This window comes from Polypterus senegalus, chromosome 17 (genome assembly GCF_016835505.1).
Source record: "Polypterus senegalus isolate Bchr_013 chromosome 17, ASM1683550v1, whole genome shotgun sequence".
Taxonomy (NCBI): Eukaryota; Metazoa; Chordata; class Cladistia; order Polypteriformes; family Polypteridae; genus Polypterus; species Polypterus senegalus.
In genome coordinates this window covers 13,915,547-13,941,893 of record NC_053170.1, presented here as the reverse complement: position 1 = coordinate 13,941,893, position 26,347 = coordinate 13,915,547, and the positions used below count along the sequence as shown (strand labels likewise).

The window sequence follows — 26,347 nt, the reverse complement described above, 5'->3', positions numbered from 1 at the left end:
TAACTGCGAGGCAGCAGCGCTACCACTGTGCCACCGTGCCGCAAAATGGACTGTGCACTTGAAATTTACTTAAAGGAATTAGTTACTTAAGTAGATAGATAGATAGATAGATAGATAGATAGATAGATAGATAGATAGATAGATAGATAGATAGATAGATATGAAAGGCACTATATAATAGATAGATAGATAGATAGATAGATAGATAGATAGATAGATAGATAGATAGATAGATAGATAGATACTTTATTAATTCCAACAACAACAACATTTATTTATATAGCACATTTTCATACAAACAGTAGCTCAAAGTGCTTTAATTCCAAGGGGAAATTCACATAATCCAGCAGCAGTATACTGATACAAAGAAAAAATATTAAATTAAATAGTAAAAAAAAAAAATAGAAGTAATGGTGTGTGGTGCCAAGTTCAGGGCTGGTTTCTACTTTGGCCACAGCACTGCCAGGATAAATTGTATCTCCCTTATGTACAGTGCCTATAAAAAGTAGTCACCGCTTTTGGATGTTTTCACATTTTATTGTTTTACAACACTGAATCATCATTTTGACACTGATCAACAGAAAAAGATGTCCAAGTTAAAATAATTGATCTCATAAGTATTCACCCACAGAATTAGTTCTTTCTGAGCTTTCAATTAATTGTTGTCAAAATGAACCTGAATGTGGAAGGGCCAGCTTGTGATGGAACTGTATGGTGGTCTAACCTACACAATGAAGACAACTACATTAACATTTCACTACATGAAAGGGGAATTGAAAAGTACAAGTCACCTCCATTACTAAAGACAGTCATTTGGCCCGAGGAAGGAACACAGGAACAAGTTTAATCAGCAGTAGAAAGTGACAATGTAAAAGACGTGATGCTTACTCGTAGGTCCAATGCATTGTCTTCATGTGTACAAACAAGATTAAAGAGCAATTACAGCAACTTGCTAAAAAGAGGTGGTTAATAAATTACAACTCTACTTTATTTCACCTTAAGTTACAATAGCCCAACATTTAACCTCAGAAAGAGCAGCAAACTGCCTGGACCTGGAAGCTGAAAATGTATCTCAACATTCACATGGAAGAGCAAATCAATAGGACTTAGAAGCAGCCCAAGCTGTCTGCTGCAAAAATCAATGTCCTCCAATATTCAAAAGTACAACTGTCATGATTTAGAAGGATAGCTACACGTCCTAGTGAGCTGAATGACTTCCAGCCTGTTGCTCTGATATCACGTGATGAAGACCATGGAACGGCTGCTGCTTCACCACCTGAGGCCACAGGTCCACCACGCCCTCGACCCTCTGCAGTTCGCATACCAGGAGAAGGTGGGAGCAGAGGATGCCATCATCTACTGTATATGCTACACCAATCCCTCTCCCACTTGGACAGAGGCAGTGGTGCTGTAAGAATTATGTTTCTGGACTTCTCTAGCGCCTTCAACACCATCCAACCTCTGCTCCTTAGGGAAAAGCTGACAGAGATGGGAGTAGATTCACACCTGGTGGCATGGATCGTGGACTATCTTACAGACAGACCTCAGTATGTGCGTCTCGGGAACTGCAGGATCAGCAACACAGGAGCGCCGCAGGGGACTGTACTTTCTCTGGTCCTCTTCATCCAACATACATCAGACTTCCAATACAACTCGGAGTCCTGCCACATGCAAGAATTCGCTGACGACACTGCTATCATGGGCTGCATCAGGAGTGGGCAGGAGGAGGAGTATAGGAACCTAATCAAGGACTTTGTTAAATGGTGCGACTCAAACCACCTACACCTGAACGCCAGCAAAACCAAGGAGCTGGTGGTGGATTTTAGGAGGACCAGACCTCTCATGGACCCCGTGATCATCGGAGGTGACTGACTGTGTGCAGAGGGTACAGACCTATAAACACCTGGGAGTGCAGCTGGATGATAAACTGGACTGGACTGCCAATACTGATGCTCTGTGCAAGAGAGGACAGAGTTGACTATACTTTCTTAGAAGGCTGGTGTCCTTCAACATCTGCAATAAGATGTTGCCGATGTTCTATCAGACGGTTGTGGCGAGTGCCCCCTTCTACATGGTGGTGTGCTGGGGAGACAGCATAAAGAAGAGGGATGCCTCACACCTGGACAAAAAGGTGAGGAAGGCAGGCTCTATTGTAGGCGCGGAGCTGGACAGTTTGACATCCATGGCAGAGCGACGGGCGCTGAGCAGACTCCTGTCAATCATGGAGAATCCACTGCATCCACTGAACAGGATCATCTCCAGACAGAGGAGCAGCTTCAGTGACAGACATACTGCTGTCACCGTCCTGCTCCACTGACAGACTGAGGAGACCCCATACTATGCGACTCTTCAACTCCACCCGGGGGGGTAAACGTTAACATTATACAAAGTTATTGTCTGTTATACCTGCATTGTTATCACTCTTTAATTTAATATTGTTTTTATCAGTATGCTGCTGCTGGAGTATGTGAATTTCCCCTCGGGATTAATAAAGTATCTATCTATCTATCTATCTATCTATCTATCTATCTATCTATCTATCTATCTATCTATCTATCTATCTATCTATGCACGAGCCACTTGTATTGTCATTTGTAATGTTCAAGCCCTCCTCCTATTCTTGCCACTTTAAGCCATCTTGGAGGCCTTCTGGTTTCATATCAGCGCACTGAACTAATAATCTGGTTTAAAAAAACACGGTTCCATTTTCTCTCAAATTCTGTTGCATTCATGATGCAGTCCCACCACTGTTAGTTTCATAATGTGTTGTTAGATTGCTTTTTTGTTAATAAGTGTATTTCCTACCAATGATTACCTATGTTATTAAAGGACTAATACACCCCAAAATGTTACAATACTTTTTGAAGCGAAGACAGGGCTCTTCACCAGAGAATGAGGGGGAGAAGCAGGTCTTCAATGCCCATAAGGATTTATTTTCCTGTTTATGATGTCATCCATGTGTGCAAGAGCCGATCTCAAGTCTGTGTAGTTGTGAGGTATGCTAATCCTGTATAATAGCTATTAATTTTCTCCAGAACACCAATATGACTGTTAGAACAAATGGTGTCCTCGTAGTAGCAGTGAGCAGCACATTCTCACATCACCATGTTCTGATGCTTTGCCATCTTGTCAAAGGGTGAATCTAAGGAACTCCATCCGGCATTTCATATAAAACTGTCATCGAACCAATAGATGTGTGTCAACCAGTACAAAATCTAAGGATGTACAAAGTTGCGCTACTGCCAAATAAGATTACAACATTCTCGAATGCTTTCTTACAGTTCCTTCCTCACTCCTCTTTGAGACTTGGTTCAAATCCCGACTTTTGTGTAGAGTTTCAGTGTTCTCTCCTTTCTACATGTCTGGTCTCCGGCTGTGCTGCTTCTCCACCCGCGCCATGAAAACAAGCACATTAAGATAAGAGGAAGCTCCTAAATGGCCCTGGATAAGGGAATGCACCCTGTGTTGCTCTTCTGGACTGGTGGTAGGTTTGCGTGCTCAGTAAATAGATGGATGGGCGATCATGGATTAAATGAAAGCAGGTTCATCATCTATTTAAAAACAGTGTTGTCATCTGAGTTATTCAGTAAATGTTTTGACCAAGCTTTTTTTGCTTTGATGTTTCTTTTATTTAAATTTGTCATCTTCCTTATATTGTGAAGCTTATTTCATGCGATCAATCACAGAGTTTGCTCTTTCTTTTTTCTGTTAGTCCTTTGCTCATATCTCTATGCAATATGAACAGACAGAAAACCAATTGCTATTTGCAAAGATGTCAGTCTGTTCCGAACAAATGCCAATATGTGCAGCGATGCACCTCGGCTCGTCTTATGAGCGACCGGATTCTGTGTCTGCACACTTTATTTGGACAGGAGTATGGAGATCTGATGGAGGCCCCAACACTTTGAGTTTCTTTCAAAGCCATTGTTTTTAATAATCTCAAACCATCTCCCCGGTGTATGATTGCCCAGTTAGTACTGGAAGCATATGTATTGTCACCTGGACATTCTTTCTGTTAATTTCAATAGGCAGTGCTATGGAAAAAAGTAAAAAATTTTATTAAAAAATAAAATACTACATATGAAATAAATCAATAGTGAGAAACAAGAATTGTATGTGAAGGAGAACAAAGACATTGATATTTTCTTTTGATAAAGAGGCATTCGACAGCCTCATGGCTCTTCCCTTTTTTATTTATTTGTTTGTTTATTTACTTTTAATTTTATTCAAAGAAAAATAACATTCCATACAAACATGTCTAACTTATACAACAAAAAAGATAACAAAACATACAATTACATCAAACTTAACCAAACAGAATTCAACCCTGACTTGAGAGTAAGAGAGAAGTGCCAACAGCAACAGCAAATCTCTCTATTATAAAAAAAAAATCCTGGGAGAGAAAGACGGGAGACGAGACGTGATCTTCACGTTACGATCACGGAAGACACTTGAAAGGCCCGCGCGATGAAAGAGACTGGCCACGGAGCGTCTTGTGGGGACCTGAAACATGAGACTTTGTGCCAAGAGATTGACCCAGGACTGTCTCGCGGGGACTTAGAACATGAGATTCTTGCAAGACACGTCCTACTTAAAACCAATATCAAATAAGAGCATGGGCAGCAAAACATTCAGTCGTGTGAGTGTAAGGCTTCGAGCACACACACATCCAGGGCTCTCAGCACACATAAAGCGCATAAGGACAATACGTTATAAATGAAACGTCGACGACTAAGCGAAGAAGAAAGCATCGTGGAGAAAAGAGACTCAAAAGCGTTGGAGAGACAAAAAAGAAAAAGAAGAATCTAGGTGCGAATTCAGAAAATAAGGGAAGTAATAATCAGCCCCGAACAAGAGGAACTGAAAAAAAAAAGCACGTCCAATCGGGCTCAGAATTAAAAGACAAAGTAGAACTTCACAAAGACGTTTAAAAACGTTGGCGCTATACACATGCAGAGCAGGTAAGAGATTATGAAAGCAGTGGAATTTGAAAGGCTCAAAAAAATGTTGGCTCGATAAACATGCTAAGAAAGTAAAAAAATGTGAAAGCAGGAAAATTAGAAAGTATCAAAAAAAAAAAGAAAGTAAAGATCGCAGTAGCGCAAACAGACGGAAATTATTACTCGAAAAAAAGGGAAAATAATCACCACGGACCAAGGTGTCATTAAAACAAAAGCAGGTCAAAACAAGGTTAGAAATAAAAGACAAAGAGTAGAAAACAAAGTAAAAGTCATAAAGAGGTTAAAAAACATGGGGGCCAAACACATGCAGAGCAGGTTAGAGAAAATGAAAACCGGAATTCAAAAGACTCAAAAAAACCGTAGGCGCGAAACACATGCACAGCAAGATACAGAATATGAAAGCAGACAAAAACAAAAGTGTCCAAAAAAAAGAAAGTAAAGATCACATTAGCGCAAAAAAAGAGAAATAATGAAAAGGCGAATAGAGATCAAATATATGGACATAGGAAATATGTCAGAAGTATGTAAATATTTTAAGGCTGTTGAAGTTTAAGTCAGAGAATTTCAAAAGGGGGTTTACCTCACATGCATTTATTGGTTACTTTGACAAAGAAAATGATTAAGTGCTGATGATGAAGATTGTTTTGTCTGAGCTGAAATTCCAAACAGAGAAACCTATCCTGAATTATGGTACAAAGTCATTAAACACACGTCTCACTGACCTCATTAATAAGATTCAACATATTGGGACTCGAAAGTGCTGGTCAAACAAAACAACAACAGCAATGGAAGGTTGAAGGACTTCAATATGTGAACATAATGGAGGAAAGTACATCAGGTGCAATGTTCAAGTCTATCGTTTATTGTCATGTGCACTTAGTATAGTAAAAATGTTATTTGCATGTCTTCTCAGAATAATAATATAAGTAATATATATTTAATAAATAATTATAAATAAATAATAAATAAGTGATATAGTACCAACAAAAAGAAACACATACAGGGGGTCCTCAGGTTACAATGTCTTGACATAAGACGTTTTGAGTTTACAACGCTCACTCCCATAAAAACAAAAAATTCGAGACGAGAGTGTTTCGGTTTACGCCGTTGGCGTCGTACTTACAGACTATGTGGGCGATTTAGTTTGATTGCGCGTAGCAGAAGAATATGCAGTTACGCGGCCTATTAGTGAGGGAGTTGGCAAACTAGTTTGGTTACGCCCAGAAGAAGTGTTCCGTTTGTGTTGCATTGTTTGGTGACTTTTTGGTCCTTATCATGGCTCCTAAATGAAAGTCCGAGTCTTCAGATGATAGTGAAGAGGAAAGCTGTCACGATAGAAGTAAAATTAGACATTGTAAAGAGATCAGAAGGAATAAAGGTAAGGAATTTTTTTTTTACACTCATTTTTTCTGTTACTACAGTGCAGTGTACAGTACCGCACTCGTATATTTATGTCCTTTTCCTTTTTCTGTGGCTTAGTTGTGTTTTTATGTTCTAGATTATCCATCCATCCATCCATTTTCCAACCCGCTGAATCCTAACTACAGGGTCACGGGGGTCTGCTGGAGCCAATCCCAGCCAACACAGGGTACAAGGCAGGAACCAATCCTGGGCAGGGTGCCAACTGTGCTACCACTGCGCCACCGTGCCGCCCTGTTCTAGATTATTATTTTGCAAATGTGTTAGGATAGATAAGCGACTTAGGCTAGGGTGTGTTACACCAAAATTCGTGTTACATCACTGTGTCATAACCTGAGGACCCCCTGTATTTAGATAAATAAATACATATATAAACAACACAAAGACTGTGACACATTTATAAATATATACAGTATACAGCAGATAGATAGATAGATAGATAGATAGATAGATAGATAGATAGATAGATAGATAGATAGATAGATAGATAGATAGATAGATAGATAGATAGGAAAGGCACTATATAAGCTCAAGACATCAGAAAGCCCCCCCCCTAAGACACACAGAAACACACAAGACAACTTTTGACTTGGTTAAAAATAAAAGAGCAGTCCCAGTCCCTGTGAGGCATTATAAAGTCATAGGTATGAAGGTGCCCCAGTAGTGTTTCTTGACACATATCTGCTGAACAATTGTTTGACTTAAAGTATTCAATGCTAGTCAGAAGGAAGATGGGCAGTATTATTCATAAATATGTAAAAACACATACAAATGGCTGTTTAGTAACCTCGGTTTGTTTCCTGCCTTGTGCCCTGTGCTGGCTGGGATTGGCTCCAGCAGACCCCCGTGACCCTGTAGTTAGGATATAGCGGGTTGGATGATGGATGGATGGACAACCTGTGGATAGAAACTGTCCCTGGATCTGCTGTTTGGGAGGAATAAGAGATAAAAAATTACAGGGTTCCCGAGGTCTTTAATAATCCTGTTTGATTTTCTCCATCAGTGTGTTTTATATGTCCTGAACTAGGTTTCTAGTAATATTCTGTGCTTCATCGTCATGAGCCGAGAAGGTGCCATACCAGAATGTTATACCTGTAACAATGGATTCTGCTATTAGAACAGCGTTTCTTAACCTTTACGTATTTGCGACCCGAGTTTTCATAACAGTTTTACTCGAGCGCCCCTAACATTTTTTTGAAAGGAGCCCACTAATACCAATTTGTTCTTTTTTAATTAATGATTTATCATAGATGCATATTTTATTATACCTACTTTTATCGACATTTATCTAACTCTATATTTATTTTTCTAGTATCAGAATGTAGTTTAAGTTCATTTGTTTTGGTTTCAATAGATTTATTTTTCATATTTTTCGATTCTTTGCACCCCCCTTTTTGTTACTTTAGCGCCCCCCTGTAGTGAGAACCACTTTATTAGAAAATGTAGAGAATACTGACTTTGCCAGACAGTGACTCTCACTCCTTGTATTAGGTTTTGACTAAACCTGTTACCTAAAGAGCACTTTAGGTAACAGAGACCACTGCTTTGCTCCTAGGAATGTCACATGAAGTTGTTTCTACCAACTGCGAAATGTGTGAAAATTAGACCAAGGAGACGTTTTCTTGTAACGTTACGAGGTCATCATTCGACGCATGTGAACGTTCGACCCATAGAGATCTTGACTCAAACCGCTCTGCTTTTATAGACAGCCGCCCACGCGGACACGCCCCTGCTGGCCCACGTGATTTAAACATGTGAGGGGAGGGGAGGGCCGGGGGCCTGGCCACCGTCGATCCGGGGCCCTAGGCGGTCACCTACTTCGCCTATGCCTAAGGCCGGGCCTGCCTTAAGAGTACTTGAATTCAGTAGGTGCCACAGAGATTGTGAATTTGGATTGACTTTATATTTAACCTATTTTGAGTCACTGTGTTTCTCTTCTTTTTTTCCAGCTTCCTTTCCAAACTTTAAGAAAGCAGCCAGCCAGCAGTGAGATATGCCCTACTAATGTACTAATGTATTATTATCCAAGATTTGATTTTCACTTTTTCCATTTAAAACTTTTTCATTATTATAATACCATTCTTTCAATTTCTTGGTGCAAAGAAATCCAAGAATTTAATCTTTGCTAATGAATAGCACACATATTATCATCCATTTTTATAAGATTTCTAGTGATATATCGGTTTCACTACTGTACATAGCAGAAAGTAGAAAGTGTGTTATGACCACAAATGACCAAAAACTTGAGTAGTTCAACATACTTAATTTAAAAACTTACATTGCATCAATGTTTTTTTTTAAATCCTATGCACAATGACATTGTAATATTTTCTACAGACTTGTGGCATTGGGCAACCTCTATGGAAAACTGCCGTAGTTGTGTGGTTAGCATAAGCTGAATCCAACATCTGCACCTAGGAAATTACTTTAGAGATCCATTAAATAGACAGCTGTAAACATGGAAGACGTTTACCATTAAAGGTACCATCCTGAAATACCATTAACTACTTAACACTTTAGCAGCTCACTTTTATACATGTGTGTGGAGTAATCACTCATCCACACCAGATACCTTTGTGTGAAAAATGTGCATCAGTGACAGATTTGTTGGCCGTCTCCGTATGGAATGAGTCAAACTCTGGACAGCAAATACAAAGGTAAGTAAAGAGGCCTACAGTTACTTGAAAGGGGCACATCAGCATGGCATTCCTTGTGATGGAAGAATATCTATTTTTATTTGGCATTTTTCATATCTATCTATCCATCTGTTATATAGTGCCTATCTATCTATCTATCTATCTATCTATCTATCTATCTATCTATCTATCTATCTATCTATCTATCTATCTATCTATCATATAGTGCCTATCTATCTATCTATCTATCTATCTATCTATCTATCTATCAATCATATAGTGCCTATCTATCTATCTATCTATCTATCTATCTATCTATCTATCTATCTATCTATCTATCTATCTATCTATCTATCTAATGCTTGTATTATTTTTGAGAAGTACCACAAACGCAATTTTAATAAAAAGTGTCAAATATTCATTTATAATATAATTTTTGTCCTGTCTTTCACAGTTTGACTGATCAGTAATTGTAGGTTTTTCCACTTGCTCTATCCATTTCCATGATTTTCTTTCATGCGTCTGTTTTTCTGTTGTCTTTTCTTCTCACTTTGTCTGTCTGTACCATTCTTTATGAGTGTGTTGTCATGCGCTCACAATAACGGGTTAAGATAATGACCTGGTTAAGGCAGTATCCTGGTTTCTTAAATATCTGCGTTTACATGCTTATGTTATCTTCTGGAGTTCTCCTTTGCCAAAATGCTCCTACATCATTAAACTGCGCAAAAAAAGAGTCAAACGTCATCATTAGCCATCGTGAATTCAAAAAGAAGAGTGACTCCTGTGGTAATTTCCTTGTATTATATATATATATATATATATATATATATATATATATATATATATATATATATATATATATATATATATATATATATATATATATATATCTGCAGTGGGCTGGCACCCTGCCCAGGATTGGTTCCTGCCTTGTGCCCTGTGTTGGCTGGGATTGGCTCCAGCAGACCCCCGTGACCCTGTATTCGGATTCAGTGGGTTAGGAAATGGATGGATGGATGGATATATATATATATATATATGTATATAGTGGAATAATAACCATATAAAGAAGAAAATCCCCAAAAATAAAGTTTTGGGAACGCGCTGGTATGTTGTCCTGCGGACAAAGGAAGCAAAAAGGATGCAAAATGCGATCAAAAGTACTTATTCAGTAACAGATGACAAAGTACAATTGCAAAAATGGCATTTATATAGAGTAATGGATTATGGGTACAGGAAATGGTTGGTAGGAAATGAGGTTGAAGTTAGAAGCTGAAAGTGACGCCATGGTGAGAGCCAGAGGTGATGCCAGATGGAGTTGCCGGAAGTGATGTCATGGTGGCCATTTTGAAACCCGGAAATAGTGGCGATTAATTGTCTTCAGTTTTCCTGTTGAGAGAAGAGGTTTAGATAAGCACCATGTGACAACCCATCATTGCGATATTTTACTCACCTTTGAGCTTTTTGATTGCCTCCTAATCGCACGTGTGTGACAATATATATTATACATGCATTAATAAAAGAAATAAAGGACAGAGTAGATGATAAAGTACAATGTCGTAAAAAAATTCACAAATATTGGTGTGGTACACATGCAGAGTAGGTAATTGAAGTACTAAAATTTGAAAGTCTCAAAAAAAGGATATTAAAGAATGCATTAATGCAAACAAACGGAAATCATTACTCGCTGAAAGAACAGAGAAAAGAGATTAAATATATTGTTCGGATTTAAACTTTAAGTCGGAGACTTGTAGATCGTCTGAATTGGTGTTCCAAGCGAGAATTAAAAGATTCCAAAAACATTGCGGTATTAAATCTCGTGAGACGGATACTTTTAACATGAAATTCTTATAAGTCACGCCATACTATTTTCAAGCAAGACTATGGTCATCTAACCTCAGCCGTGTGAATGCTTTTGTCAGACACACTTCCTGCGCTCTCAGCACTTATAAATTTTATGAGGGCAATAATTTTATACATTCTAGATGACACATCTACGACAAAGCGAAAAAGAAATTGCATGGACAAACATTCGAAAAAGTTGTTTTATTTATTACAGAGAAAGAAACAATATTCACTCACAGGCAGTTAATTATATGTTGTGTTGTCACGATGTAAGTCCAAACTCGGAATTAAAATTCAATGCGATCTTGAAGAAATGTTACTCCCAAATATTGTTTTTACTAAAGTTTTAAAGTAAAAGTGAAAATAATGCATATGTAACAATTCCCATGAAAATAACAATCTCTTTGAATTGTATATCTGGTAAACCAAATCCAGGGGTGGGCAATCAAAGTGAGCAGGGGGTGGAGCCCCCTAGTATATATATATATATATATATATATATATATATATATATATATATATATATATATATATATATATATATATATATATATATATATATATATATATACTGTATATATGCAGATAAACATACACATACATATGCACATATATGCATATATATTGTATATATATTTATATTTATATATATATATATATAAATATATAGGCCTATATACTTTTATTTTGTTTATTTAAAGAGATACAATTAAAAAACAAATTTTCCCCTGGTGACAAATCAAGTTCTATCTATCTATCTATCTATCTATCTATCTATCTATCTATCTATCTATCTATCTATCTATCTATCTATCATATAGTGCCTTTCCTATCTATCTATCTATCTATCTATCTATCTATCTATCTATCTATCTATCTATCTATCTATCTATCTATCTATTATATGGTGCCTTTCAGATCAATATATCTGTCTACAACAGATCAAGAAAACCTGAATTCAGCCGGTGTGATGTAGCGACAGTCCTTTTAAAATCAGGAACCCAGTGAGATTTCACAAATGTCTTACCCTGTTACAAATCTAAATAATTTAAGGGTCTTTCAGGAACCTTCATGTGGCTGTAATTTTTTCATTATTTTAAGATTGTATAAGTCCTGTCCTTTAACTTCTAATACATTAATCAAAAGGTTTCACCTGTTCTTTTGATTTAATTCGTAACATTTCCATTATGGAGTGGAGAATTCAATGTATGCTGATTTAGCCAAGGCACCAGCCTTTGAACCCACAAATGTGCTCTTTAACTTCCCACTGCTGAGTAACTGAGTGACCTAAAGAATGTCGGCCCTTGAGAGTAAATACAACAATTGTGATGATTTTTTTTATTTGCTTTGGATGAGGTACTTTTTAAATTTAAGTACTGCAGAACTCGTTTGTATATGCAAGGTGGGAATGAATATTATTAATGTTGTAGCATATATTTTTAAGACAAGAGAAGTCCTCCTGGATAAAAGCGTAACTCCATTTGAGTATTTCCTGTTGTCATTTGCCTTTCAATTCCAAGCAAGCGGATGAGCTCATTTGAACAGATGGACGTTTTTTGCTTGAATATTTATCTCTGGATATGGTATGTTGGAAATGCCGCCTGCCCTTTCTCAGACTTGTGCAGCTAAAGTCAAGCATTTCTCTAGTGATAACCTTTTGATCCGAATTTCACCAGAGATTTCAGTCCTTGTCTGTACTCACCGATAAGGATCTGGAACCAATGGAGATAGGAACACTGACAGAAAGAATACGACACTTACGCATTTCACACTTCTCCACGGAATTTATTAAAACCCAGTTTTAAAAGACAAATGTTTATGCGCTGTGTATTTACTAATCGTGGTCTTTGGCTTCTTTTCGTTAGAGTTAAAACGCTGGTAACGTTTGAATGTCTTGGCAGCCCGTTTTTCATTCTTCGCGTCTTTAAATGAGCATGCGGACCAAAGTTTAAGTAGTCGCCTCCCGACTTTTCAAGGCATTCGTTATTTTTAGAAATGTCTCAGGATTTTTCAACTGAATATCATCAGCAACAGGAAATATCCGTGCGCGCGCTCCGCGTAGTCATTCTCCATGCATCTCTCGGCCTGTCCTTTCCTGCACTTTGCGACCACATTTGGAGTCGCCATCATCCGAAAATGAAACTTATACCGTACATCGGACAGTATGGCCCCCAATTAAACCCGACACAGAGTCACCAATTAACCTAACATTCTCATCTTCATGATGTGAGATGACAGTTCATTACGTCTGTACACACGGGGAGAACATACAAACCCCACAAAGTCACAGGTCGATCCCTGGCTCCACTGGCTAAAAATGCGGCACGAAACACCACTTTGAAATATTCGCGCTGTTTAAGTGTTTGTTATATTGTATAATCTTTATATGATGTTTTGCAGATTCAAATTTACATTTTACCTAATTAAAACACCAAAAGGCGTTCCATAATTTAAACGCCGCTCTAACATTGATTTGATTTAATAGCGAAGCCGTGCAGCTGAATAGCTTTGCATCACGCTGTTTACATATTTTGAATCATTTCTTTCTCTCATTTTCTCCTTATTAAAATGTCTCGTGTATCTGAATATTAATTATCATGCTGTTATTCGCCCTAGTACATTAATATTTATTTCTAACTAAAAGTATCATAGTAATTCGAACCTGATATGACTTTTCATCACATTTCAGCGCGAAATCTTCTTTGTTGTGTTAATCTCCAAGCCGTTCATGTTCGTATTTGCATTAAAGCTGGCAGAACCGGGTCTGTCCCGACACTACCGAGTGCAAGGCACGAACTGGTCAATCTAAGTACGCTCACTGGAGTTTACATTTACTTTTAAATTTTCTTATATAGGGAACATTTTATCAAAGGCGAAATACAACATTTGAGATACAGTTGATTGCATCTTTCTTTCTTTCTTTCTTTCTTTCCAATTAGAGCACTGGCAAGTGAAGCGACCTGCTCATGGTCACACTGTGTCAATAGCGGGAAATCAGTTGACTTAGCTCAGCTTAGTTCGGGGAATATTTAAAAGCCAATTTTTGTTTGTTAGGCCTTTAAATTTAACCAATTGACATCAAACATTTCATTGAAGAATTGTTGCAGACAGCTATAAAGAGTTGCGTGTTAATGGATTACAACCTCGTGCAAAAAATGCATTTCCAGATATAACAAAATGAATGTGCTCGAGTGGGTGTTACTTGCTGAAATCGTCTTTCTTAAACACTTTCTGATTAACTATTGAAACAAATGTATTTTTAACAAAACATACCCCGATATTTACACATCACAATTTTAAGTATGTACACCCGTTATATAAACTTGTGAAAGGGCGGCGCAGAAACAAACCTTCATCTGTTTTCCAGACCTCTCGGTTCGAGTCTGGGTCCCGGAACTGGACAGTCAATGGGAAATTTTTATTTTCTTTCGTATTTGTTGCAGGTTTCTGGGTATTCTCATTTTCTATCCAATCGATTCATTTTCCATCACATTTGCACATTGTGTTGGGTTATACTATAGCAGCGGTGTTCGCGACTCCGGGCGCCAGTTCCTCGCAGGGGAATACCTGAATTTATACACCTGAACTGGGACCAGTCCACAGCCACTAATGTACCCAGAGCTCTTGGTCTTTTGGATTATAACAGAATTAACGGAATAAGAAAGGAAGCCCCGGTCGTTAAATCTCAGATAACCTGATATGACCGATGCACAATGGACCGGTGGCTTCTCTCTCTCTTTTTTTTTGATATGCCGATTTCATTATTTGAATAGATTTAACAGCGAGATGATGGACGCGTCTGTGCTTTTTTGACACTATTGTCAGACGTTATGGCCTTGCACTTAAGGAGTGGTAAAGTAAATCGCTGTCTCTCATTCTTTAAAATAACGATTCAAAAGTGGCACTTCACTGGGTCGAATTGTTTAATTCAATTGAAAGGGTTCTTCGCATATGAAATTGGTTCTTTGGACTTTCAAATGTTCCTAATACGTGGACAAACTTGAAATCTTTAATGTCTAGTATAGGATATTAACAGATCAAGAAGACATAAACGTATCCTCTGTTGCTGTATGCAGTGAGAGTCCCTTTAAAATCAGGAACCCATTGGTATTTCGCAAATCTGTTATCATCTGCTAATGGTGATTTATGGAACTTGTTACAGAACTAAATAAATAAAGGTTCTTTCTGGAACCCTCATGTGGATGGATATTTTGGAAACTAAAAATGGTTCTCTATGGCATCGCTCTGAAGAATAACTTTCATCCTGAAGGAATTTATATCCACATTTATATTTAAGGGCGTATAGCGCCTAACCGCGCTGTGCTCATATTGCAGATATAAACCACAGAACAGGAGATTTGAGTTCAGCAAACGAATAGGCGAATAAACAAACGAATGAAATGAAGTCACTTAATAGATTTACATGCTCATGGGATTATTTCAGTCACTGACATTTAATCACAGTTGCACTAAGAAATGTTTCTTTTCACAAGGACGGCATTTAGTGAAAAATGTTTCTAGACTTCAAGGCTCCATATTCGTGGTTATCCCAACACCATGTATGGTCCTTCTGTCATGCAGCATATAATATTTAATTAAAACGTGTAAAGCTATTAACCTATAAAATTAACTGCCCCGAATTGATGTCTGTTACTTGCGATTACTTAACATTAAAATGATTCCGTGTTGTTTGTCTCTTTACCAATTGCTCGAGGATCTATCACCACTTAGTCCTTAGCATTTTTTGCCAACTTTTAAACATTTTTTTGGGATTTTATACAAGAGAATACACCTATCATCTGGCATATAAACAAGAATTAAAAAATAAAATAATTAAAGAGTCTATAGAAAAACTGACTTCGTTAAACCAACAGGTTAACTAAAATAATAGCTTTTGTACAAAGTGTAACTATTTATATATTATATTTTCATAGCTATGTTGAATACAGTAGTATCTTTATCCGTGCTTTATTTTTTTCTCATTTAGGTAAATATATGCTTTTTTTTTTATTTAAGTCACAATAAAGTAATGTTTGGAATGATTAATACTGAATTGGTTTCAGTTGATATTTTTTACTGGTCTTTTCAGGAATACAAGTATATGCAATAAAGAGGATTTCAGACAAATAAATACACAAATACATGTGTAATTTGCAATTTGCATGTTTATGCAATATATATGTTTATGTTTTATATTTATGTTCATGCAATATATATATACATATAGAAATACGTATAGAAATATAAATATGCATAACTATATTTATATGCAATATTTAAATAAGTGTTTTCCACTCTGGCCCTTTTTCTTCTCTACCTGTTTGTCCATTACAGTTCGTAGGCGTGGTCAGTATCCTCTCAACTTTCATTAGCCCTTCATTACTGCGGTGATTTGAACTTTGACCTAAGAAAATCAAAGTGTTTTCTCTGATCTGTTAATATATTTTTACAATCGAGTTGCTGGGAAGACAGAGGTGTGGAGACCGTTCTATCTATCTATCTATCTATCTATCTATCTATCTATCTATCTATCTATTTAGTTATTCATATGTTTGTTTATTAATTATTCATTTTTGGTGTTACACATATAGCCAGACCCACTAAGGTTTGCTTTAGACGTGTACCAGAAAGGAAAACATTCGCGATCGAAAGATGTTAGGAAAATAACAGCAATAAAAACAATGACGAAGTAAAAGAGGCAGAGACGGACGGAGCGCGACACGGAGAGATAGGGGGAAGAGAGAACAGAAAACAGAGACCCGCGGCTGACCCCAAAAGATGGAAGCTCTTCTAGGCTGCTCTTGACAGCTTGACCCAGCCCTTGGTGAATTAATTTCAGCCTGAACTTTTGGTGAACCTGAGCCTAGGGGGAAGAAAGCTGGCAGGACAAGGCTCTTTCAGGCAGGCCTTGGGCAAACCTATCAGCTTGAGTAAATATTGAACGAGTCCATCTGAAGTCCGGAGTTGAAATGGGGCTGTCAATGCAGTGTAAACTTAAAGAAAAGGTGAAGCCGTTTGGAGCAGAAAAACCTTGCACCCTCAAATATGTTTGGTTAAAAATGTGCTTTTCAATGGATCCGTGCTCCTAAGTGGTAACGTCTACCTGCCTATTCGCATCTGAGTAAAGAGACACTGGAGATGCTCCATGATTAAAAAACCGCAAACGTGAGAGAGAACTAAAACGCCGCTGTCACTCAGCTGACCTCTCCCTTTTTGGCAGCTCAGACAAAATTGGATACACTTCAAATGTAGCTAAGTATCGGGAAACAGGGGCTACACCAAGAGGGCCTGGAATTCCATCAGGATGAACTCATCGGGTTAAAGAGGTCTTGGACGTTTTGTTTTTCTGAAATAATTCATTTCAAGTTCACAATGGGAGATCCGCCAGAAAGCTCACAATTTTTTTTAGAAAACTAAGATTTGTTTCCATTTTGAGATTCAAACAGTTTTTTTAACAACTAAAAATCATATTTAAAAAAATCGAAAAATTCTGCAAAGTCAAAAATGTAATAAATCCACGCAGCCATTTTAATAGTGAAAAAAAAACAATTACACTCTTTATTGGGGCGACTTTGCAAGTAATTTGAAAAAAAAATAAAAATGTATGTGTGTTTCTTTAATTTTTCCACACTTAACACATATATCACGTGATAATAAATATAAGAATATGCATCAATTAATCCATGCATTCACAAACTTTTTGTATGTGTTAATTTGTGTTTTTCTATAAGTTTATTTCATTTTCCAGACGTAATACATATATCACATGATATAAAATATATATATATATATATATATATATATATATATATATATATATATTTATTATAAAGTCATTTATTTGCTGGATTTCTTTAACCCAGTTTCGGGGTCCTGTGAGGCTGGAGGCTATCGCTGCTCCATCGACCACAAGGCAGGAATCAGTTCTGGACGGGGCGCCACTATATGATCTCAAATATTTATAAGTAATGGTAAAATATGGAGTTAAATCAAAAATGTAAAGATAAATAACCAAACAGAAACTTTGTTAATTTTTTTTTTATTATGTTTTCTCATTATTTTCCCCTTTGTACTGTAATGTAATTTGTAAGTTGCTTTGGACAAAACATCTGCATACAAATGAATGCAAATGTAAATACTATGATGGATATCCGTTTAGAGAGAGCGAGATAGGAAAAGCTCTACTAAAGCACTAGAAGGCTATTCTGTGGCTTAGATGTGTGCTTTTAAACTCCAAAACCCCACAAAAAACAACAATAATTTGTGGCTTTGTTTTAGTTGTTTTAAAGCTGAATCATCCCACAATCTTAAAAATGCGGGATCTATAATGGCACTTTGTGATTCTTTATTGGGTTGTGTGGTTCCTCATAGACCCATTGCTTGACGAAGCGCCATTTCATTCTGGTAAGAGTTTTTTGCATATGAAGTTGGTTTTGAAAAGCCTATGTAATAAAACAAACTGAAATCTTTAACGTATGCTGGGCTACCAGCACGGCACTAACAGATGAAGGAAATCTGAATTTAGCCTGTGTTATTGTGTGCAACAATAATCCCTTTCAAATCATGACTCATTGGTATTTCACAAATACGTTACCATCTATTTATGGAGTATGGAGCTTGTGGTGGATATAATTAAATAAAAGTTATTTCTGGATCCTTCATGTGAATGGTTCCCAAATGGATCGGAAGAACCATGGCACCTTTATTTATTTTTAAGAGTACAGCTGATAAAAGAAAAAGCGAGGTAGTCCAGCACCCCAAACGTGTTTCACACGCATTTAGTTTAATATAAAAATGGCATACTGGACAATTGCTAACACTTAATTCAATTTTTCAATCTAGTTCATACAGAGAAAAAAAAATGAAAGCTGCTAAGACCCCCGCCCTCGATCTTTAAAATAATGTTGCAAATCGACATTTAAAGTTCACATGGGTTCATGGTGTGAGTGCCTTGGATTCACCAAGAAGTAAATAAACTTCAGTTAAAAAAAAGTAAGCTATCTTCAGGGAAGAGGGAGTGCTGGATGATCCGCAGGGCTTCTATTTGTTTCATTCGTTTGCAAAATAAAGAGTGCACTTATTAGCAGCCAGGCCCTCAGCACACAGAATTTCACACCTCTTTGTTAAAACCTGTGAGAACGAAGACACTTCGAGCTTTAGACAGCAATTCTGCAAGTAGCGGCCTCATCTGTAGACAGGCAGAGATTACATTTATATGACTCTTTACCCATATATTAGGGGAGCCGCTATGAATTATTCTGGTAATAATAATAATAATAATAATAATAATAATAGGGTTTATTTTTCAGATTTTTTTTCTCATTTTGCTCAAACTCCTATTACTTTGGGTTGTCTTGCCGTATTCTCTAACGTATTCTGTACTGGTATTTCAAGAAAATCACCCTGAGTAAATGGTGATGCCAGTAGTTGCTTGGTTCAGTAGTGACATTCATAGACGACTTTAAACATTTCCCTTAAAATGTGTACGTGGCTCTTGTGAAAAAGTATTTTTTACTTTTTTTAGTATTTCCCTTATCATTGCGAATAGTCAGAAAAGCTTCAGATATAGAGTAAGATGTAACCTGCAATTATTTATGATAGTATAATGTTTGAATATACTGTATCAATCGTTTTGTTTCATTTTCATGAGGACTATGCCAGCCAGTAAGCTGAAGTATTTCACAAAGTTGAACGTTTATGGCAGTCAAAAGCGCAGCTATAGTATATTATATTCCAATATAAGGTTGAAACCCGTGACAAAAGTAAAGACCCTTTCAACCCGGTGAACGTCCACATCGGTTTGAGTAAAGTTATGAAGGACACTATTAAAACTGCAGGTGCTAAAGTGATTCTTTAGAGCGATGCCTAGGGGAAACGTTTTTTGGAGAACCGTCACGTCAAGGTTCCAGAAAGAGCCTTTATTTATTTTTTTTTATAAGTAACAAGTTCTATAAAAATAGAAAATGGAAACACCAAAGGGGTTCCTGATTTTAAAATGACTCTTGCTACATACAATGTAACAGGCCCCTTTCAGGTTTTCTCGACCTGTTAGAATCCTGATGGCCTATAGATGTTAAAGATTTTTGTTCTGTCCACATATTAGGAACCTTTTCCAAAGAACCAACTTCATATTCAAAACCTTCCTAAAATGAAATGGTTCTTTGTCAAGTTCTACGAGGGACCGTACAATTCAGAACAAGAAAATCCAAAATATTTAGTGGCATGGGGTTCACGCTTTAACCCTGTTTTAGATTTCCCATCAGACATAAATTTAGAAAATTATACATGGAACAAAATGATAAAAAGCTGTGTAAAGGGGATGGGATTTTCACTTTCGGAGCTTGAATGTTTAGGGAGGCTCTTAAGCACCAGCTTCATCAGCTCTGTTTACACGACAAGGCACCCCAGAGGTAAAAAGGTCACCGCTCCGAGTCCGGAATTGACTGCACATTCCACTCCGCGCAACAGTGCGACGCTTGTCGAAACAAACATTTGCAGTTACTGTACGTTTCCTTCGATTAAAGGAAAAAAAAGTTTGTTTTTAATTGTGCTGGTGTAGTCAGGAGTGCAACAAATGACTCGCAGGGTAAAAAGATTCACCTGTAGCGTAGCGCGTTGTGTTGTGCATTGTGACCCAGTCGAAGAAAACTGACAAAATGAATTATTCTACTCGAAGAAAGTCCGTTTTAATACATTTTTTTTCCAAATTTAAAATCAGTTTTGATTATAAACCGTTATGAAAAAAATGATTAGCTGCAAAATTTTTGAGACGAGTTATATTTTGGCGACCCATAAAGATAACATAGGTCATCCGCCTGTTGTGCTTTATCTCATACGCATTTTTAAAATAAATAATTCACGTTAAGGGCATTGTATGTCAAAAAAAAAAAAAAAAAGACACAACATACACATTTACGGACAGTTAGTATTTATTTGAGGTAGCTTGTTATTAGGAAAAGTAACAAGATGCAGTCTGACAGGACTTTTTTTTATTATGAGAAATTTGAGGAAAATTTCCAAAAAGCAAAAAAAAAAAAAAAAAAAAGAGAGAACTGATAAAACTCAGTAAAATTGAGGGCATTTCATCGTTGTTTCACAATAAAATAAAAATCAGCCGAAATGAGAACTGCAGTCTTAAAAGTAAACAGCTTGTCTTTATTGAACAGTCATACGTAACCATTCTTTACCCTGTTACCGAATAAAATAAATAAGACCATAAAAGCCCTGACCTGGATCAGCAAGTATAAAAAATAGATGAATGGATAATTTAAGGAAGTAACTGTATATGCATTCAAAAAAAAAAAAAATCTATCAGTTAAAATGCAAACTGAATATCCATTTCAAACACCTTTGGCTGATGAGCTACGAAATTTGTTCTGAAATCGTATATTGCTCAAAAGGAAATACAGTGTAATATTGTATTTTATACTTTCGTGCAAAAAAAAAACATACACCCTGTAAACATTTCTAGTGCAAAGAAAAGAGTTTCATCATATTAGCCATCAGTCATCATGTTCAACCCAATAAGAGATGGGGTGGGGGGGACTAACTGTTCTACAACACGCGAGAATCTATAGAAAATAATATTTCCCTGAAGAATTTTAGACACATATTAAAAAGTTATCTGTTTGCAATTCTAAATACATTATATTTACAAATAACGAGTCATTCCTTAAAATGCATATTATTTTACCACCATTACTAAATATTGTAAGAAACTGCAGACTTGTAGGGCTTCAAGCAAAAGTGCATTCCCAGATCATGGGTATAAAGGTTTCCCTGAGGTAATGTCATTTCAGAGACTTTTTTTTTTTGTTAAGAATTAAAAAATATATATATTGCTTGGCAATGGAAAGGTTGCTGAGTTCTTAAAATTCGAAATAAATGTCAATTTCAAAGTCTCATAACCATGACATCATTGCAGTTTAAATTTTTAAAATAATCATCCATATAGATGAATACAAGAAATAAACTCTTTTTGAGGAAAATATAATTATTTACCCCAACCCCTCCCAGTAATAAAAGAAAAAAAAATATATATAACAGGAATTAGGAAAACAAATGTTTTAGGAGGTGCCCGAGGAAGGAGATGCGTCAGGTGAAGCTGAACTGGAATGATCTGAGGTTTCCCCAAAATCTCTGCCCGCACTCTTGCTTGTGCAGGACGCCAGGCCTTCCTTCTCTCGTTTCTTCTGCTTCATCCTCCTGTTCTGAAACCAGATTTTCACTTGGGTTTCGTTCAGCTCCAGCGTAGCGGCAATCTCCACTCGGCGTGCACGGGTCAGGTACTTATTAAAGTGGAATTCCTTTTCCAATTCCGTTAACTGTTTTGTAGTAAAATTTGTCCTGATTGTGTTCTGCTGTTGACCATTTAAGCCATAGTCTGCAACTTTAGCTGTAAAGGGTGGGAAATAATGTAAAAAAAAATTAGGCAACAGTCGTCTATGAACTTTTCTCTCTCTTAGCTCCCACATGCACAAGCATAAATCACTGAGCTATAACTCATATTCTCTCATTTCCACTTGGACGAAGAAACAAAAGAAAACATGTGATACTTATTTTGTGTGTGTGGTGTGTAGGGGGTGTTAAGTACATAATTTAAAATAATGTACTTGCATTTCACGTCTATGGTGTACTTATTTTTAAGTACATCACACGTCAATAAAATGATGTGTATGCATCTGGGGGCCTGTTTTATGATGTGAGAATGTCACAATAAGTAGAGGATATACATACATAAAAGTAACACAGGAGTTTTTGTTTTAATTGTAAAAGATGTAAAATTAACGAAAGAAAGAAAGAAAGAAAGAAAGAAAGAAAGAAAGAAAGAAAGAAATGTCCTTAAAACAATGGCACCGATAAGGAAAGTGGCGCTGCAAGCCCATGGGATACATCAAAAATAAAGATTGCAGCCCAGGAGATTATTTACTTCTACAGATGTTGAGAATATGATTCAAATAAAGGGTTCTGCTTAACACATTATACTAGTTCAGGTCAAAAGCATACATTGTTGAATGCGTCAAGATGTGAAAAGAAGTACATGTTAGCTCGTATTTACCCACACTTTAAATATAATAATGAATGCGACAAAAATAAGCGTTAACATTACAAGGCGCTATAGACTTTTACATGTCCTCAACAGACATTCGATTATTATTAGTAACAGGAAAAGAAAACAACGAAATCTAATGGCTTATGGGGGCCTGTAATCGAGTCACGTGCTTTACTCAGTCTGCTAGGTTGGCATTGTCAATAGAGATTTAAAAAAAATGCCGATAAAATGCATTGCGAGCACACGTTATTAATACGAACCTGTTTTTGGAGGATTTCTCTTCACTTTCATCCAGTCAAAGGTCTGTCCCGTGGAAGACTGATCTGCTTGGCCGTTGAACTCTTTCTCTGCTCCCTGAAGGGGAGACACACTGGCATATGGACTTTGCAGATAGCCTTGTTGCTGTTCCTGGGTTGCACAGATTGGTGGTTGGTAGTGGCCGGGGCCCACACTCCCAGTAACCCCACAATATCCTCCAGTCAATGTGCCCAAATTGTGACCCACGGCCGTTGCTGAATATCCCGACTGGAAATAGACTCCGTCTTGCTCCTGGCTGAGGTAGTACTGATGCCCGTAATCCTGGCTGGTGCACGTTTGTGGCCCATACGCACTCGGCCCAGTATTAACAAATGGGTTGGTATGGTGATGATGAGCGAAGCTCGAATTTTGGTGCTGATGTTGCGCCGCAGCCGCAGGAGAGCTTCCTGACATGAAAAATCGCCCATCAGCATTATAGCTGTCACTTGTTGTACCTGAGCAGGGTTGGAAGGAAGCTGCAATCCCCTGATCCACTTGGTAAGAAGCTGTCTTGGATGAGTAGGCGCCCGTCCCACGATTACAGATCGTGTACTCTAAGAAAGAGTTCATTGCGGTATTGTCCATGTGCCACTAGCGTAGGAGGATCAACCTGTTTCGGGGTATCCCTCCTGCCCTACAACCTCTAGCTATATGTCAAAGCCGTAAAAAAGTACTCCTGTCCATACATTTCCTAGTCATTCCAAACCACATATCACCAAGAAGGTTAGTCATGTGATCTGTCCTGATCCAATGACCTGGGACCTCCCGAAGTTTGTCAGCTCGCAGTGGTCATCCATCAAACGCCCGACATTTGCATGACAAAGAGACTTCAATCAAACCCAACCCATCAATCTGGTAACAACACGTATACGTCAATTCGTTCTTCAAAGAGTTTTGGGACTGGGAGGGAAAAAAAGTAAAGAATTATTCAAGACTCTTCTTTAAAGTGTAAAAATCCCCCCAGCTATAAGATGGACCCCAAGCTTACACAACAAGTGTTGTGTTGGATCTGTGCATAACCTCAAGTTTCGTCTTGTTGTTCAGGTAGGAAGACCCGCGGTGATCGTGATCTCAATGAATAGTTTACATTTTATTAAGGGCTTGATACTTCAGTTTTTTTTTTTTTTAATTTGTGTCATATATATATGTATATATCCCCAAATATCACCATACTGCTATGCCCATTTTATTCGAAAACGTATTTAGCTGCTCATTCTTGCATCTGTATATAAACATGTCTGGACCGCGCCTGACTAATTTAATCAAGGGGAAGATCTGTTATAAAAACGAAGTTAGGCAGACAGCGGGCCTTATGGAGGCCAGCAGTACATTAATTAATTGAAACACGTTTTTGTGATTTCGCCTTCTCACATTTTTTAAGTTCTATCTTTCCTGTAGGTGCTACTTTCTTAATTGATGTGCGTTATCTTGATGCTCGTAACACTCAAACACACAGGGCATTGTCAACGTTTTTCGTTGAAACTTACATTAAGATTTGACGAATCTTGTTTTATTTTAGTGCCCCTCCCATCCCCCCCACATAACCCAAGTCAATAACTGTAAGCCATTTGAACGATGTGGGTCTTTTCTTTTAAACAGGGGAGCATTCAAGCATTCAACCTTATATATCGATGAACTTAAGTCAGAACTTTGTAACAACTGACTTTCTAATAGGCCGTCCATCTACTTGTTGTTGTTTTTTTTTTTTTTAGAATGGTTCATCAAAGCTGACGAGTTCCCTCTTAATAAAAATGTCAGTTCAAAAGAAAGACATAAGTGCCTCGCATTTATTTACTTGTTGGAACCCAGAACACAAGAGAATCCAACAATATGACGCCCACAGTAATTTGTAACATGTCAGGGTATTAACTTCCAGCTTAGCGGTGAGGGAAAAAAATAATGGCTGTTAGGCCAAAGGTTTCGCACAAGATTTGAGTCCTATACTTAGTTTCCTAATGGCAGCAGCACTTTTCGGATGATCTTTCGCTCGACGTTAAAAATGAATGTTCGCGATACTCAAACTGGGCTGTATAGGACAGTGGGGGAGGGGTGGGAGCTGGAGAGGATCAAGTTTTAAGGATAAAATCCTGGGCTTCACAATAAAACTCACCGGCCAGTTATACCCCAACCCACCCAAATTGCACAATAGATATCCTTTACCCAACGCCACTTAACGTTTATTTCAACAAATTTCTCCTTATGGCGATTTTGGTTTTCGGAATCCATGCCTTCCAGCATTTTTCCAATAAGTGCGGATACTCTAGAAGCTATTGGAAGAATAAATAATCATCGTTGTATTTAAAAAAAAAAAAATCCAATAAACATTTCAAAAATAGTTCAGGTTAAGGCTAGGTCGATAAAGTTATCATCTTTCTATACGTATCGCTGCAGACCATGCTCTCCATTTTCTCATTACTATTAAGAATTCCCTGAACTGAGTTCCTAAAATTACGGACTTGCAGGAACACAGTCAAAAGAGAAGGAAAGAATCAAATGTTCGATTTTTAGTACTGCATACAGGAAATTCTTTACAGAATTTAACCCATTTTCATTGTCAGCTCGAACAAGTATATAGAGCAGACTTATGTATTTATCAGTCAATTTATTTATTTAGATTGCTGACGTACTGAACCTCAGATGAACAGAGTAGACAGATATGAAGCAGGCAGCTTATTACGGTGTAATACAGGGGATAAAGTCCCAACAACTGCTTTCCGATAATACATTAGCCCCATCCATGTTCTTCAGAGGTTGATGTTTTATTCATAACTTGTTTAGTCCAACAGCAAAGCGTGCGTGTTTGTCGTCCCCCCGTTTTCTCCATAATTATACTACTTTCTTGACATGAGATATTGGCGAACCCTAAAGTACCGCCCAAGAACTAAGGCTCAAGACCTGACAGATGTCATCTGTTAGTTTTACACCTTGACTTTGAAGGTATCAGCTGCACCGTTTCAGCGCAGGGATAACTTCGAATCGTCACTTTCAGGTCTGCTGGAAAAAAAGGGGTGGGGAGGGAGGCCATCTATAACGAATTTTTAACCATAGCCATTAAATCACTTCAGCCTGTCAATTATGACACAAAATGTGTGCTCACTTTCAGCTACTCTGGCTCTTCCAAAGGAAAGTATGGCTAT

At 37.4% G+C, this 26,347-nt stretch overlaps 1 protein-coding gene across 1 annotated transcript; it reads right to left on the bottom strand.

The window, feature by feature from the left end:
- Positions 1-21,927: 21,927 nt before the first annotated feature.
- Positions 21,928-23,795, bottom strand: hoxb1a (homeobox B1a). The gene is made up of 2 exons (XM_039740296.1): positions 23,174-23,795; positions 21,928-22,256 (listed from the first exon to the last, which is right to left on the bottom strand). Exons 1-2 carry the CDS (start codon positions 23,793-23,795, stop codon positions 21,928-21,930), a joined length of 951 nt encoding a protein of 316 aa, XP_039596230.1.
- Positions 23,796-26,347: the final 2,552 nt, after the last annotated feature.

Bases quoted from the DNA above. Each gene is read 5' to 3' on its own strand.
- hoxb1a (XM_039740296.1), bottom strand. From the start codon at position 23,795: ATGGACAATACCGCAATGAACTCTTTCTTAGAGTACACGATCTGTAAT. The intron at 22,257-23,173 runs GTTCGTATTAAT...CACCCTTTACAG, and splicing joins GAGAAATCCTCCAAAAACAG to CTAAAGTTGCAGACTATGGC.